The sequence below is a fragment of the Melanotaenia boesemani genome, chromosome 6, assembly GCF_017639745.1.
Source record: "Melanotaenia boesemani isolate fMelBoe1 chromosome 6, fMelBoe1.pri, whole genome shotgun sequence".
Lineage (NCBI taxonomy): Eukaryota > Metazoa > Chordata > Actinopteri > Atheriniformes > Melanotaeniidae > Melanotaenia > Melanotaenia boesemani.
Genome location: NC_055687.1, coordinates 35,393,770 through 35,408,871, shown reverse-complemented (window position 1 = coordinate 35,408,871; position 15,102 = coordinate 35,393,770). Strand labels below are relative to the sequence as shown.

Genomic DNA, 15,102 nt, shown 5'->3' with positions numbered 1-15,102 from the left:
TGTGAGCCTGTCAGTGGGAGCGTTGATCAAACACACACAAGTACTAGATGTGAGGGCCCACTCGGTGCAAAACAGACTGAGGGAAAATCACCTGTGTGTGCCAGATCCTGACAGAAAGCTCCGCCCAGCCTCTAGTTCTGCATGCTGGTTTGAGGATAATCAAAGTAAGGTGCCGTCCCCACAACGCGGTATTGCAGTGAAACTGCAAAAGTGTTTTAGCAAACCACCCGTTCATCCCCACGAAACCAGGGATTAGCCTCCATGAAACCAATCATGTCTGAAACCAGGAACCAAGGTGGATCGGTTTTAAACTTCCACCGTCTGTGGTACTGTAAGGTCAGCGTAGCCGCACCACTAGAGGATATGACGTCAGTGTGATGAACACTCCAAACACAACAACAGCAATGACGTCCGTGACCAGCTGTGTCGTGGTGCTCCAGACAGTCCTGGTTTGTGTACAGCTTTAGCATCAAAATGAGGGAACTGTACCATCAACAGCGGGAGCAGGCAGGTATGTCAATATCTGTACATGCGCTACGTCTTGTTCTAGGTCTGGAGTGTTACTCTTTAATCATTGTAGTGCCCCCCACAGCCTTATAGTGTGTACTACAGCGGTTCGGTGTGGATGCCGAACCCTTTTCCACAGTTTTTACACCGTTTTCACACACCTGAACCAGCTTCGGTGCCGTGTGGACATAGCCTAAGTTTGACTTTTTCTCCCACTCCCGCTGGTTTCAGCAGCTCTTATACAGCTTCATGTGTGCTCCTGCATGCATCCATGTTCTCCGAACTCAAACTGTAGATGACAGCGTGTATTACGGATCTTAGAATAATAACAAGGTCAGGGGTTTAATGTTCTGCTCTATGTTTGTTGTTTCTGACTTTGTTTGTGGTAGCCTAGTTTATTGTTATTAGGTTCAAATGTGTAATGGCTGTCCAATAAGACACTTGTTATGATGTTGGTTGTTAAAACCTTGATGAAGGACATTTGATTTTTTTTTCCTTTTTTTATTTATTTATTATTTATATTTTCTGTTTGCCCCCTGAGGGATTGCCCCTTATTGTGGTCAGGAGGGTTTGCGTGCCTCAGTGACGCTTTGGTTTCAGGTGGGACACCCAAGTTGGACATGTCTTAGGTTAGAGACCTGACAAAGTGCAATCCATTTCTTGGGAGTTGGACTCCGCTAACAGTCCCATTGAGAAAACACTTATAAACAACAACAACAACAAAAATGGGCTGAAGCATGATGTGTGATCCCTCCTTCACATTTCTGCTTGCCCCCTCATGTATGCATTCCTAGAGCTGGCCTTGCTCTGTCCTCTGACAGAAACCTGTGTGTGCGCGCATGTGTGTGTGTGTGTGTCTGTGGGTGTGTGTGTGTGTGTGCTTACTGTCCTGGACACAGAGAGCAGCTATGACATGTCATCATGTAAACCAGATAAATAGCATCAGACTGTTTGCTGTTTGATAACAGGACGAAGTGTGAACCTGTTCTAGAGAAAATGTGAGTTTAAATGACGGATATCGGATTTATTTTAAACTATGTGCGTGGTGACATCACATCCTATTGTTGAACGTGACGGATCCGTTAGCATTAGCTGCTAATATGAGTGCCGCGGTCTTAGCGTTAGTCGCTGATGTGAGCGGTAATACGCTGAAAAAGACTGGTGAATGAAAACATCTGAACTTGACAATATCTCAGCAAGAGAAGCTGATTTTGGATGGAGACAACACAGGAAAGTTGTGTGTGTATATACCAAGATCTTGCCGAGCCTTGGTGCGTCATGAGAGTAGGGTCACGTTACCTGAAATAAGGACGTTAAAAATTTTTTTTTTAAAAAACCTTTGCTTGGTTGTGAAAGTCATGTTGAAGTGGCCAATGGAACCACAACTGATAAGTGATTCTGTCATGTAATGATTAACTGGACCAGTGCCAGTGACTAACAGGTCAGCCCTCTGGAGGGATCATCAGTGCAACAGGGTTAGATTTCATGAAAATCAGAGAGGGTTGTGGAGGATGGTGCAGACAGCAGGCTCGTTTCTCACAGTGCGGCGCTCTCATCTGGAAGCAGGAAGTAAACAAATAATGCCACAAGCCAAACAGCTGGGTAGACTGGGCTGTGGGCAGACACACAAGAGACTTGTGCACCAGTTTAGCCTGATGTGTCTGTTTGCAGATGTAATAACCAACACTGGGCTGTTTTATGATAGCATCTGGTCCAGACACCGTGTGATAGACCAGGAGAATAACCATGCATTCTGCTGTACGAGAGGAAAGAAAAACTGAGGGATGCAGTATTTATTGAGAACAAAATGGGACGTAATTAATGGCAAACAAGATAAAAAGACCTGTCTGAAAAGAGAAGCCTGTAGTCCCTGTGATTCTGCTTGGTTCATTGATTGGTGAAGTTCTTTCATGACACCCATAGACTGATGCTTCATCCAGTTATCTGTATTTTCTAAATGGTTTATACACAAGACTTCTAAGTCCCACTATTACAAGCTCTACAGCTCTGACTTCTTTATTCATAGACCAGAGTCTCTGTGGTCTAAGCTCTCCAGACTAAAACTAATGTTTTCTAATCTGCTGGAAATAATATGTTCATTTCTTCAAATCTTTGAAATGAAAGAATGTTTGTGTCATTTCCTGTGATCATGTATAAAAACTGCTTTATGGCCACAACTCAAAGACGTCAACGCTGACCTGTAATTGGATGTAGGTAGTATTTTGCATGTAGTGTATTTCACTGGGATGCTTTGTTTTGGCCTAAACATGAGCCGAGAACGGTCAACTGATGAACTAAGCAAGAAGCTTCCAATTCTTTAAATAAAGCCCTTAGGTTTTACATCTAAACCTCAAAGTGTGCCAGGAAACAAAGAGGAGATGGGATGATAGTTGCATATCTAACTCTCATCACATTCTGTAACAGAACTTCTTACTGCTGTCTCTCAAACATACAGATGTGGACAAAACTGTTACCCTTCGGTTAATGAAAGAAAAACTCAGTGGTCACAGAAATAAATTGAATCTGACTAAAGTAATAATAAATAAAAATTCTATGAAATTTAACCAATGAAAGTCAGGCATTGCTTTTCAACCATGCTTCAACAGAATTATTAAAAAAAATAAACTCATGAAACAGGCCTGGACAAAAATGATGGTACCCTTAACTTAATATTTTGTTGCACAACCTTTAGAGGCAACCACTGTAATCAAACGATTCCTGTAACTGTCAATGTGACTTCTGCACCTCTCAGCAGGTATTTTGGTCCACTCTTCATAAGCAAACTGCTCCAGTTGTCTCAGGTTTGAAAGGAGACTTTTCCAGACGACATGTTTCAGCTCCTTCCATAGATGCTCAATAGGATTTAGGTCAGGGCTCATAGAAGCCACTTTAGAATAATCCATGTTTTCCTCTTAGCCATTCTTGGTGTTTTTAGCTGTGTTTTGGGTCATTGTTCTGTTGTAAGACCCCTGACTTGTGACTGAGACCAAGCTTTCTGACACTGGCCAGCACATTTCTCTCTAGAATCCCTTGATAGTCTTGAGATTTCATTGTACCTGCACAGATTTAAGACACCCTGTGCCAGATGCAGCAAAGCAGCCCAGAACATAACAGAGCCTCCTCCATGTTCCACAGTAGGGACGGTGTTCTTTTCTTCATATGCTTCATTTTCCGTCTGTAAACATGGAGCTGATGTGTCTTGGCAAAAAGTTCCATTTTTGTCTCATCTGTCCATAGGACATTCTCCCAGAAGCTTTGTGGCTCGTCAACATGTAGTTTGGATTTTTTAGGATTTGTTTTCAACAATGGTGTCCTCCTTGGTCGTCTCCCATTAAGTCCACTTTGGCTCAAACAACGACGGATGGTGCGATCTGACACTGATGTTCCTTGAGCTTGAAGTTCACCTTTAATCTCTTTAGAAGTTTTTCTGGTTCTGTTTTCAGTTTCCAGGTAAACGCATTTTCCTATCTTGTAACCAACCTGTTTACCCTGATTTAACCCAGTGGATCCCAAACTTTTTCTGCAGGGATCTCTTTTGATTGGCAACGATGTTGTCAAGCATTTATAGCCACATATAGGGCTTTGGGGAGCGTGCACGTTGCACGGGGTGGGGTGGAGGGGCTTCAGTGGCTGCTTCTCCTGCAACTAGGAATGGCCTGCTCCTCAGTTTTAATCACAATTAATCATCTTTACATAAAAACAATGACACTACAAAAAAACAAACACACAACGCTTGGGGGGGCTCTTTGGGTGGTCTTCCTGGAGGGCGTCACCACCTGTTTAACTGCTTTACAAACACATGCTGTGCAAAGGGAACTCGCGTATGGTTGTTTGTTGATATGGCTGTCTGGAATTGCCTGCCCTCTGGTCCACTTGGACTGCTCCCTCAGATGTTGGCGGGAGCTGGATAGAATTAGGAAAATGGGATGGATGGGATGACAGTATGGATGTGGAAGGGAAGGTGTGTGTTTTAACGCGTTCATGTTTTTGTAATTAATTAATTGTAACATGTTTGGCTCCATAATGTCAGACACATACAACACACTGTGGTCTCTCTTCATTACTCACCGTTGTTTTGTTCTGGTCAAGACCGGAGGAGGAGCAGGAGGAGGAGAATCTTAAAGTCTATCCTGGATTTAACAGGAAGATGCTGAAGAGAAGATAAAACTAGAGAAAAATGGTCTCTGATGATGAATCTCATCAGAAACCTCTGCATCTTGGATCAGATGGAGGCTTTTCAGAACATTTCTGGGACAGAACAATAATCAGAAAATTACAGTCTGGAAGTAAGAAATCTATGGACGAGTTTTTCTACATCACTCTGAGTCAGGATGCTCCTTGTTCTGGAAATATTATGCAGATGGAAGAAGGAGGTCCCAGAAACCTGTTTTATACTTGAGTCAAAGGACAGATGGTCCAGAATAACTCCAGAGTTCCTCACTGTAGTACTGGAAGCTGAAGTCAAACCATTCAGAGTAGTTCTATAGCTGGACAGAGTCTTCTCGAGTCCCGCTGATGTTCTGGTTGGTACATGACTGCTTGTCCACCTGATCCACGGCCAAATAATTGATAATGTGTTTCTGTTGGAAATATGCAGCACAATTCTGGTTGAAATTAGGCTAGAATTTATATTTTTATTCTTCACTTCAAATCCCAATTTCCTTAACAAAACGGACACTGCCTGTGTTCTATCAACATAAGTGTAGAGACAGAGAGGGACCAATCGTTTGTGTCATCTGGGATGTTTTTCTGCTGCTGAATTCTCGTGTTTTGGTTGAGATGGTAAAGAGGGAAACAGAAGGATGCTGGGAAAACGGTAGGCGAGGGCAGAGGGAGGTTGCTGGAGACAAATGGATGTCATTAGAAATGAACTGACAGCAGAAATATATTCCTGCAGTGTTTTTACCCTCACTCTAATTATAAACACCCCCACCATCACCAAGTGAATCAGAAATAGATGTTACCCTTAATTACCATGGAAATATACGTAGCATACACTTATTTGGAAGTTCCTCTTCAGAAATGGATTGCTCTTGTTGGAAATAGGCCTGCACCACTTGCAAGTGGACCTTTTTTTTATGGTAATGGCTCTTTAGAAAAAAGAAAAAGAATTTTTTATGTGATTTTTTTTTTCTCCACAGGTCTAATTCGGTTGCAAGAACTCATCAAAGCACCGTCCCGGTACAACATCCGTTTAAAGATCCGGCAGCTGCCTGCTGACACCAAGGACGCCAAGCCGCTTCTGAAGGAGATGAAAAGGGGAAAAGAGTTTCACATCATCTTTGACTGTGGCCATGAAATGGCTGCTGGGATCCTTAAGCAGGTGTGTAGATCATTTCTGGTTGCAGCCGGATGCTCTAACTTCCACACCGTGGTAGGCATCGGTAGAGGTAGGACGTGGTGGGAGGCAGCTTCTTCTGAGTCATGCTTGGCTGCAGTGGTTCACACTCCACCTAACAGCTGATGGTAACAGTTTAACACGACACAGAGTTTCCAATTCCCAGAAATTCTGTTTACAGAATGACCGAAAATCTTGTTAGTTAGAGACTGTTTCAGTTCATTGTGCTAACAAATATACATGTAGCTAGCTTTCTGGATCCATAAGAGACATCATTTTGAAGTAATGGCTGGAAAAAAATGAGACATCCATTCTCCTCAGGAACCAAAGATGGAGCACCACAACAAAGATTCAAACACTGTCACAAAAACAAAAATTAATAAAAAATAAATAAAAACAACAAGAACAAAAAAACCCTGTACTGGTGTCCCAGAAGAGAGAAATAATAGGAAAAAAACAATAAATTCCATAATAAAAATATAGTTTATACCTTTAGTTTATGGGATTTTTGTTTTATTTTGGTTTAGGAAGCTCAGGGATTCATTTCTGCTTTTTGCAGATGATGTGGTCCCGTTGGTTTCCTCAGAACAAGATCTTCAGCACGGATTTTCTGTTAAAAAAAGAACGTTTTTATCAAAGTAAACCATAAATGGACAACAGGCAACAAGTTGCTTCCTTATATGTGATGAAATGATGCAACCCAAAACCTGGAACATGATGATGGCAGTTGAGCCGGCATAAGATGTAACTGAATAAAAAAGGGGCATGCAAACAGCATTTACACAAGTCAGGCCTTATTCAGAATGAGCAATAAAAACCTTCTCACTTGGAATGGTGAGCAGTTAGCTTCCCACTGCTTCTCAGCTCATACTGGCGGCACCAGGGTTGCCAGGTCTACTTATTTTGAGGGTCATTGAGCCTGTTTACACAAATCAGGATGGTTGATAAACTCACAATTTAACAAAGACTAAGAAAAGAAAAGGTTTTACCAATGCTCCACAGACATAAACGTTAAATCACAGCTGGAGCATCCTCAGTGTCAGGACCGAACGCAACATTTTCCTGTTTCCTTTACCTTCAGGATGCTTTGGATGAAGGCGTAATGTACTGTAAATCAGCAAAATCATCAAAAACTTTCTATGTGAGCACCCACAACTTTGCTGTGGGGGTGGGGGCTCATTTGTCTTTCCATGATCCTGATGTTCCTTATCAACAGAATCATGCATAATCCTCCATGCTGTGTTTCTCACTATATGCCAGATGTATTATAAGCCAGAGTTCTGTCTCATGTTTTTTTCTTTGGCTGTTTGTTTTTTTGGTGGGTGTTTGCTTCTCATCTCTGAGCCTGTGGGTACAGTTCTGTGGCAGAATATATGCCTACTCGCATTACATGCTGTTCCAGCCAGTTTCAGTTACACAATGAAACCGGTAAATGTGTGTGTGTGAGAAAGAAGAATATGACAAAATATTGCATCTGCATCCAGATCCATGTATAAATATCCCCTTTCTGTCTCTTTCTGTTACGCTCTTTCTTAGGCTCTTGCCATGGGGATGATGACAGAGTATTACCACTACATCTTCACCACACTGGTAAGTAGAGAAAGTGCCGGTACTTCACAGTCAGTGACATCAGTTCTAATTCAGTCCTACAGTATTTCCTTCAAGATTTGTTGCATGCCCATAAATGAGATGTCGCCATATTTTATTTATTTATTTATTTATTTTTTCTTCCCTTTGTTATTTATTTATTTTTTTTATTCCCAGCTTCACATACTGGTCAAGAGCAGGTCTGTTTTTCAGTGTGGGAGGTACCTGTTTATCATCCACTCCTGATGCATGAAACTGCTGTTCCACTGCATATTACTGGTTCTCTGCAGCTGGTTACTGACTAACTACAGTGAGGAAAATAAGTATTTCAACACCCTGCTAATTTGCAAGTACTCCCACTGAGAAATCATGGAGGAGTCTGAAATTTTCATAGGTGCATGTCCACTGTGAGAGACATAATCTAAAAACAATTCCTGAAATCACAATGTATGATTTTTTAACCATTTATATGTATGATACAGCTGCAACTAAGTATTTGAACACCTGAGAAAATCAGTGTTAATATTTGGTACAGTAGCCTTTGTTTGCAATGACCTGATTTCACTGCTAGAAGAAATAATAGATTAATCAAGACACCAGCAACTACGAAAACTAACACGCACAGCTTCTAGAACAAATGATCCTTAACACATCTAGAAATGGAACCAGCCACGTCAAGAGGAGCTTGCTTACACTTTGACTGCAACAAGCCAGAATGAAATAAAATAGTTCTCCAGCAGCTTGATGTCATTTGTATTAATGACCCTTTGATTTGAATCAAGGGTGTTGCTGACAGGAAACATCTAAAACCTGCAGGACACCAGCTCTGGAGGTCTGGAGTTGCTGAACCCTGCTCTAGTGAAGCATGGTATTTTGGATGGATGAAAAAGACATCCGACAAACCTTTTGTCACGCAAAATAGGGCAGTAGTACGTGTTCCTTTCTATCTTAAATGAAAGCACAGAAAAGTTCTGCTGTAGGTTCCCATGAACATGGACAGAGGATCATCAGTAACAAAGGATTTTGTGCTGCAGTGGGCAGATGAGGAGCAGCAGTTGTACTGATTCTTTTAGAAAAGAGGATTCCTCAGGAGTCTGGATGATGTATGCCCAAACGTTATCACACCGTCATGACTGGAAAATTTCCCCAAAACCAAGAGAGACCATGGCTGTAAAACAGCTGTATAAATGCCTTCTGCTGAATGGGGGTTGCCTGCTGTGCTACAGAAACTGCTGAAGATCTGATCCAGAAGAAGCTCTGGGTTTCAGTCAGATAGGAAAGATCTGAAGGCCAAACTGATGTTGATGTTTTCAAGATAATTATGATTTAAAAAGTTGTGCCAAAAGTTAAATGGGAAGCATTTCCAATATATGAAACACAAATTTTGATGGAAAATTAACATTCATATGCTCAGGTAACAGCCATACAAGCCCAGCAAAGTTTCCTTCCTTCTGACCAAACTACTGGGAGGAAGCCCAAAGAGCAGGACGAGTGATTTCTGCAGGTAGTCTCTGTTCTCCATACAGCAGAGCAGCTGCAATGAACTCGCTTTCATTAATGGTCTGTTATGTTGGGAATACAGTAGTTGAGTAGTAATAAGTCATTATTGGCTGTTAATAAACATGCAAGGGCAGTTATTAATGATCAGGAAAATTACCATGAAAAATAGCAGATGTGGAGAAAAATGTCAAAAAGTGAGAAATTAAAATATTGCACCTTTAACGATGGCTGGTCACATCTGACATCTGTGCACAGTTAGCAGCTGCCTTCATTTTATACATGTTCCAACTTTCCACCTCTTAGGAAGTGAAATGCAGCAAACGGGATGAACGGCCACCATCTAAAACAGTGATAAGGAAAACATGAGAGAACTTTTACAATCATCTATAATCATTTATAATCATCCCAGGAAGTCTGGAAGCTGTTAAACAAAGACAACCCCAGACCTTTGTCTTTTCTAGCTGATGCAGGTCCTTTCAGATTAACCAGTAATAGTGCTTATCTGACTACTGAGGTTGTTGGTGTGATGATTGTCAACAGCCGAGGCTCCTGGAGAGGTAAGCATAATGTGCTAGCATGCTAGCACACCAGCTTTATCTATACAGAATTTAAACAAGATGCGATTAAACAATTACACCCTTATTTTTTCTTTTCTTTTTCTTTTCTTGTTTTCTAGGACTGGTTTCAGGAAATGCTTTGTTTTATTTATTTAGAACCACTGGACTCCACACACTGGGTCTGACTGGCTGAAGCTAGCCTGAGATTAACAGTAGTTAACAAGCGTTCTGTAAAAGTGCTTTTTCCAAACATCGTCCAGCAAAGATTTTCCAGATGAGTTTACACAACCAAACCTTGGCATTGGTCTGTCGATGGCTTCATCCACACAAGAGCGACAAAGAAGCTCAGATTCAGCTTTTCTTTGTAAGAGAAAAGTTTCTGCCAACCATGAGTAAAAAAATGGAGACAGCAGAACTTGTCAACTAGCCAATAAAACAGTGTTGGAGCAACATGCTACTGGAGTCAGCTTTATTTCTACATTCATTGCCAAAGAATATTGAAAATTAACAGCAGCAGATGAACATTTTCCATCTCATTCATTATTTTGTCATTAAATTAAACTGTAAAGTCTAAAATGGGCCATTCCTTATTATGTGACAGTCAGGGTATTTCAGGGGTTTGGCCCTTTTACTGGGACTTCAGTCATTATCAACTAATGATTTTTCTTTGTAATCTTGCTGTCTGTGTGAACTTGATTTCAGTCTTTGTTCCAGGTCAAAGACTTAATTAAAAAAAAAACAAAAAACAATCCCCCTCTTTTTCTCATCCTCCTCCTTTCTGTTTTTTTTATCATATATTTTTAAAAATTCAACTTCATTTAAAATTTTACCTCTTCAGTTTTTCAAGTCTGTTACGGTGGCCAGAAGGGGCCATTTGTGTGTTTATTTCCGCTGCACATGGCACAGTTTCTGGTAGATAATTAAACGTCCCTTTGGTGACAGATGAAATACAGAATGCAAACGTGAATCAGGGGGTTTTGACTGAGGGCATCTCATCACTTCCACTGTTGTGTTTGGCAGAGCTCTGGACTGAAAGCCTAATTCTCCAAGCACACCAAACAGCCAAGTCATACCGAGGCCACATATGGCCGCCATTTTCCTGCCAGATTTCTCTTCATACTTCACTTACCGTGTGTTAACTGTTACAGTCCTCTCACACAGTACAGAAGGTTTAATAAGCAGAGCGGTTCGACAGCCGCAGGCCTTTTTCTGCCCTCATGTCAAATGTTTATATAATGAAGAAAAGTTTGAAAAAAATTTGAAATGTTCCCAACAGTTTTCCATCTTTCCACCGTTTCATCCAGCAGGTGAGAAAGTAGTTCATTTTCTTTGTTTCCAGGATCTGTTTGCTCTGGATGTGGAGCCTTACCGGTACAGTGGTGTGAACATGACGGGCTTCAGGATCCTCAACACGGAGAACAGCCAAGTGGCCTCCATCATTGAGAAATGGTCCATGGAGAGACTGCAGGCTCCACCAAAACCTGACTCTGGTCTACTGGACGGCTTCATGACTGTGAGTCACCTGGGCACACCAAACGAATGAATGAATGAACGAATAAATGAATAAATAAACGAATGAACGACTGAATAAATAAATGAACAGATAAACAAATAAATGAACGAATGAACGAACGAACGAATGAACGAATGAATGAACGAATGAATGAATGAATGAACAAATGAATAAATAAATGAACAGATGAACAAATAAATGAACGAATGAATGAATGAACGAATGAACGAACGAATGAACGAATGAATGAATGAATGAACAAATGAATAAATAAATGAACAGATGAACAAATAAATGAACGAATGAATGAATGAATGAACGAATGAACGAACAAATGAACGAATGAATGAATGAATGAATGAATGAATGAACAAATGAATAAATAAATGAACAGATGAACAAATAAATGAACGAATGAATGAACAAACGAACGAACGAACGAATGAATGAATGAATGAACAAATGAATAAATGAATGAACAGATGAAAAAATAAATAAATGAATGAATGAACGAACGAATGAACGAACGGATGAACAAATGAACGAATGAATGAACGAACGGATGAACGAATGAACGAATGAATGAACAAATGAACGACTGAATGAACAAACGAATGAATGAATGAACGACTGAATGAACAAATGAACGACTGAATGAGCAAATGAATGAATGAATGAACAAATGAACGACTGAATGAACAAATGAACGACTGAATGAACAAACGAATGAATGAATGAACGACTGAATGAACAAATGAACGACTGAATGAACAAACGAATGAATGAATGAACGACTGAATGAACAAATGAAGGACTGAATGAACAAATGAACGACTGAATGAACAAACGAATGAATGAATGAACGACTGAATGAACAAATGAAGGACTGAATGAACAAATGAACGACTGAATGAACAAACGAATGAATGAATGAACGACTGAATGAACAAATGAACGACTGAATGAACAAATGAATGAATGAATGAACAAATGAACGACTGAATGAACAAATGAACGACTGAATGAGCAAATGAATGAATGAATGAACAAATGAACGACTGAATGAACAAATGAACGACTGAATGAACAAATGAACGACTGAACAAACGAATGAATGAATGAACGACTGAATGAACAAATGAACGACTGAATGAACAAATGAAGGACTGAATGAACAAATGAACGACTGAATGAGCAAATGAATGAATGAATGAACAAATGAACGACTGAATGAGCAAATGAATGAATGAATGAACAAATGAACGACTGAATGAGCAAATGAATGAATGAATGAACAAATGAACGACTGAATGAACAAATGAACGACTGAATGAACAAACGAATGAATGAATAAACGACTGAATGAACAAATGAACAAATGAACGACTGAATGAGCAAATGAATGAATGAACAAACGAATGAATGAATGAACGACTGAATGAACAAATGAAGGACTGAATGAACAAATGAAGGACTGAATGAACAAATGAACGACTGAATGAACAAACGAATGAATGAATGAACAAACGAATGAATGAATGAAGGACTGAATGAACAAATGAACGACTGAATGAACAAATGAAGGACTGAATGAACAAATGAAGGACTGAATGAACAAATGAATGACTGAATGAACAAATGAATGAATCGGTCTGAGACGAACTGCTGGAAGCTACCTGGCCAAGATAAAACTTGATATTTTGTAATGAGATGTGTGATTTTTGTAAAGAAGGGAGACATCTGATATTTACAGTGGGGAAAAAGAACTGGAAGCCCAGTTCATGATATGAGGTCCATGTGTTGAAAAGATGACAGTCTAGAAGACGTCTAGTGGATTTCCCAGAGCTTCTTCCAGTTTGACTCTGCTGACAGGCTGGTTTATAAAGCCCTGAAGTGACTGACGATATAAACCATGGTTCTGGGCATGACAGACCTGTTAGGATGGATATGTAGTGGTTTTTCTTATTGTAATTCCAGGTTATCCTGGGGATTCAAATGTAAAACCCGTATGAGTCCTGGGTGCGATAAGCAGAGTCTCTGTCACTGGGATCTGAAACCTCTGTGATCACAGCAGTCTGCTGTAATAACGCCTCTTCCACTCCGCTTTCATACCACTCTCTTATCTGGGAACGCTGCCAAAAATGTCAACCCGCCAGAGACAAGGAGCTGGACGGAAAAAAAGGAGTAATGAAGAAGGGAAGAGGAATGAGATGAGGGGGATGGATGAAAAGCAGATGAAGAAGAAGAATAGAGAGTGGGTGAAGACAAGGCAGAAGTCAAATCAGAGTGCTTGTGCTTTATTCCCACAACGACTGTTGAGGTGTTAAATGTGAGGCTGCTTGGTCGGAGTCCAGGCGGCGGCGGCGGTGGTGGCGGCAACATGTTGGCTGCTGATTAAAACACTGGTTTGCCTCTGGGGAGACGCGCATTTCGGTTTTCTTTTTCCTTTTTTCTTCCAAAAGAGCAGGATCACGCTGAGTCATGTTTCCGGGCTGATATTGGAGAGTGGGTGTTCCTCAGTTTAAGTTCTTTTGTTGGATTTGTGGCTCAATCAATAGTTTCCCACTTGAGACCTGTAACGGACTGTGGGTGTAATAACTGGACGTTTTTAAAACACGGAAATCTCGGGGTGCCCTCGTCATCGCTGGCTACAAACCTGCAGTAAAGTAATCCTAGAGTCAGTCTGATGTCTTCATACACCCAAAGAACAAGCCAAAAGGAAAATTAGAAGGCTGTTTTCATCACTCTTTAGTTTGCTGGATAGACATCCATACTGAGTGGTTGTATTTAGATCTGTGACAAGCTGAGATTTATGCGTGTGAGGAGTGTGCTGTGACCCTGCTCATCAGTGAATTAATGGCATCTGAGTCAGAGGGTGAGGACTGATTAATTAGACAAATGGCAACAAGTCAGTAGCTGCTGCATATTGACACGGTGAGAGCTTCTGTACACGTTTGATTAATGACATCATTTCTGAAATATTTATGATTTTGTGTACTTTGCTTCTGTTTTTAGATTAAATAAGATTATCCTAGCAAATAGCACTTAGCTAACCATTCACGGGATCTTTAGTGTAACCTCTGTGGTTTGCAGATGGTGATAAATGAAGTCCTGTCAGCTGGGACGGGAGCCTTGTCTGCTGGGTAACACACTCCTTTATTTTACATCATTGCTTTTGGTTTGGTTTGGCTAAGAGTTACATGTCTTAGGGAAGGGAAGAGATGAAGAACAGAACAGGCAGAACTAAACAATGAGAAGGATTAAGAAGCATTACGGTGAAATCCGACCTCCATTTTTAGTGATTATATGAAAGTAAAGAAATAATAATTTTCCATTTAGTGTCTGTATGTAGTTGTGACAGAGTGTGTAAGTGGAAACTATTTGTTACTTGGCTTTATTTCTTATTTTAAACATATGACTCAGAGACCTCAGGACGACCTTTGTATTTTTTTTTTTTTTTTTTTTTTGCCAATGATTGTGGCCATCATTTTTAGTTAGAAGCTCCAATGGCAAAATTATCCATATCTCCCCATAGTAAAGAATCCTTTAAAAATTCCTGTCAATCAGGAATTCAATCAGGGCCTAACACAGCCAGGATCACTCCTGCTTCAGGGTTTTTCTTTAATCAGAATTAAATATTTTAAAACAGCCCTAATAAAATACATTGTTTTGATTTCTTAAGTCTGCTCGGATTTTTAATCAATATGTTAAAGTGAAACACAAACAGTCTTTTACATTATTGTGTGTACAGGGACATTATTAATATCTGACGGGTTCAGGCAGCGTAGTAGAAACCCGTGCCATGAAAAGCCCCCCCGACACCCTGCATTTATTACTAAAGTGACTGAATGCCACTAGAGACAACAAACCTGTGGTCTCGCTCAAGTAAGAAAGTATTAGCTTAACCCTACGTGAAAGGAAACAAACAAAATACATTCACTAACCCTAACCCCCTACACCACATAAACAGGAGAAAATGCATAGCTACAGCTTACGGCTTATGAAAGTGAAACATCCATTTACAAATAACAGAGTAACTCACTGAGATCAGCATCTTTAATCACACACAGTTTGAGGACTGAGCAGGCTGATCACTGCTG

General features: G+C 40.4%; 1 protein-coding gene across 4 annotated transcripts in view; it reads left to right on the top strand.

The window, feature by feature from the left end:
* Window positions 1–15,102, top strand: part of grik2 (glutamate receptor, ionotropic, kainate 2) — a 294,971-nt gene that overhangs the window by 109,157 nt on the left and 170,712 nt on the right. For all 4 annotated transcript variants that reach the window (XM_041989097.1, XM_041989095.1, XM_041989096.1 and 1 more), the window contains 3 exons: window positions 5,649–5,830; window positions 7,382–7,435; window positions 10,829–11,002. In XM_041989097.1, the coding sequence (XP_041845031.1) occupies window positions 5,649–5,830; window positions 7,382–7,435; window positions 10,829–11,002 (410 nt within the window). The remainder of the gene's footprint in view (window positions 1–5,648; window positions 5,831–7,381; window positions 7,436–10,828; window positions 11,003–15,102) is intronic.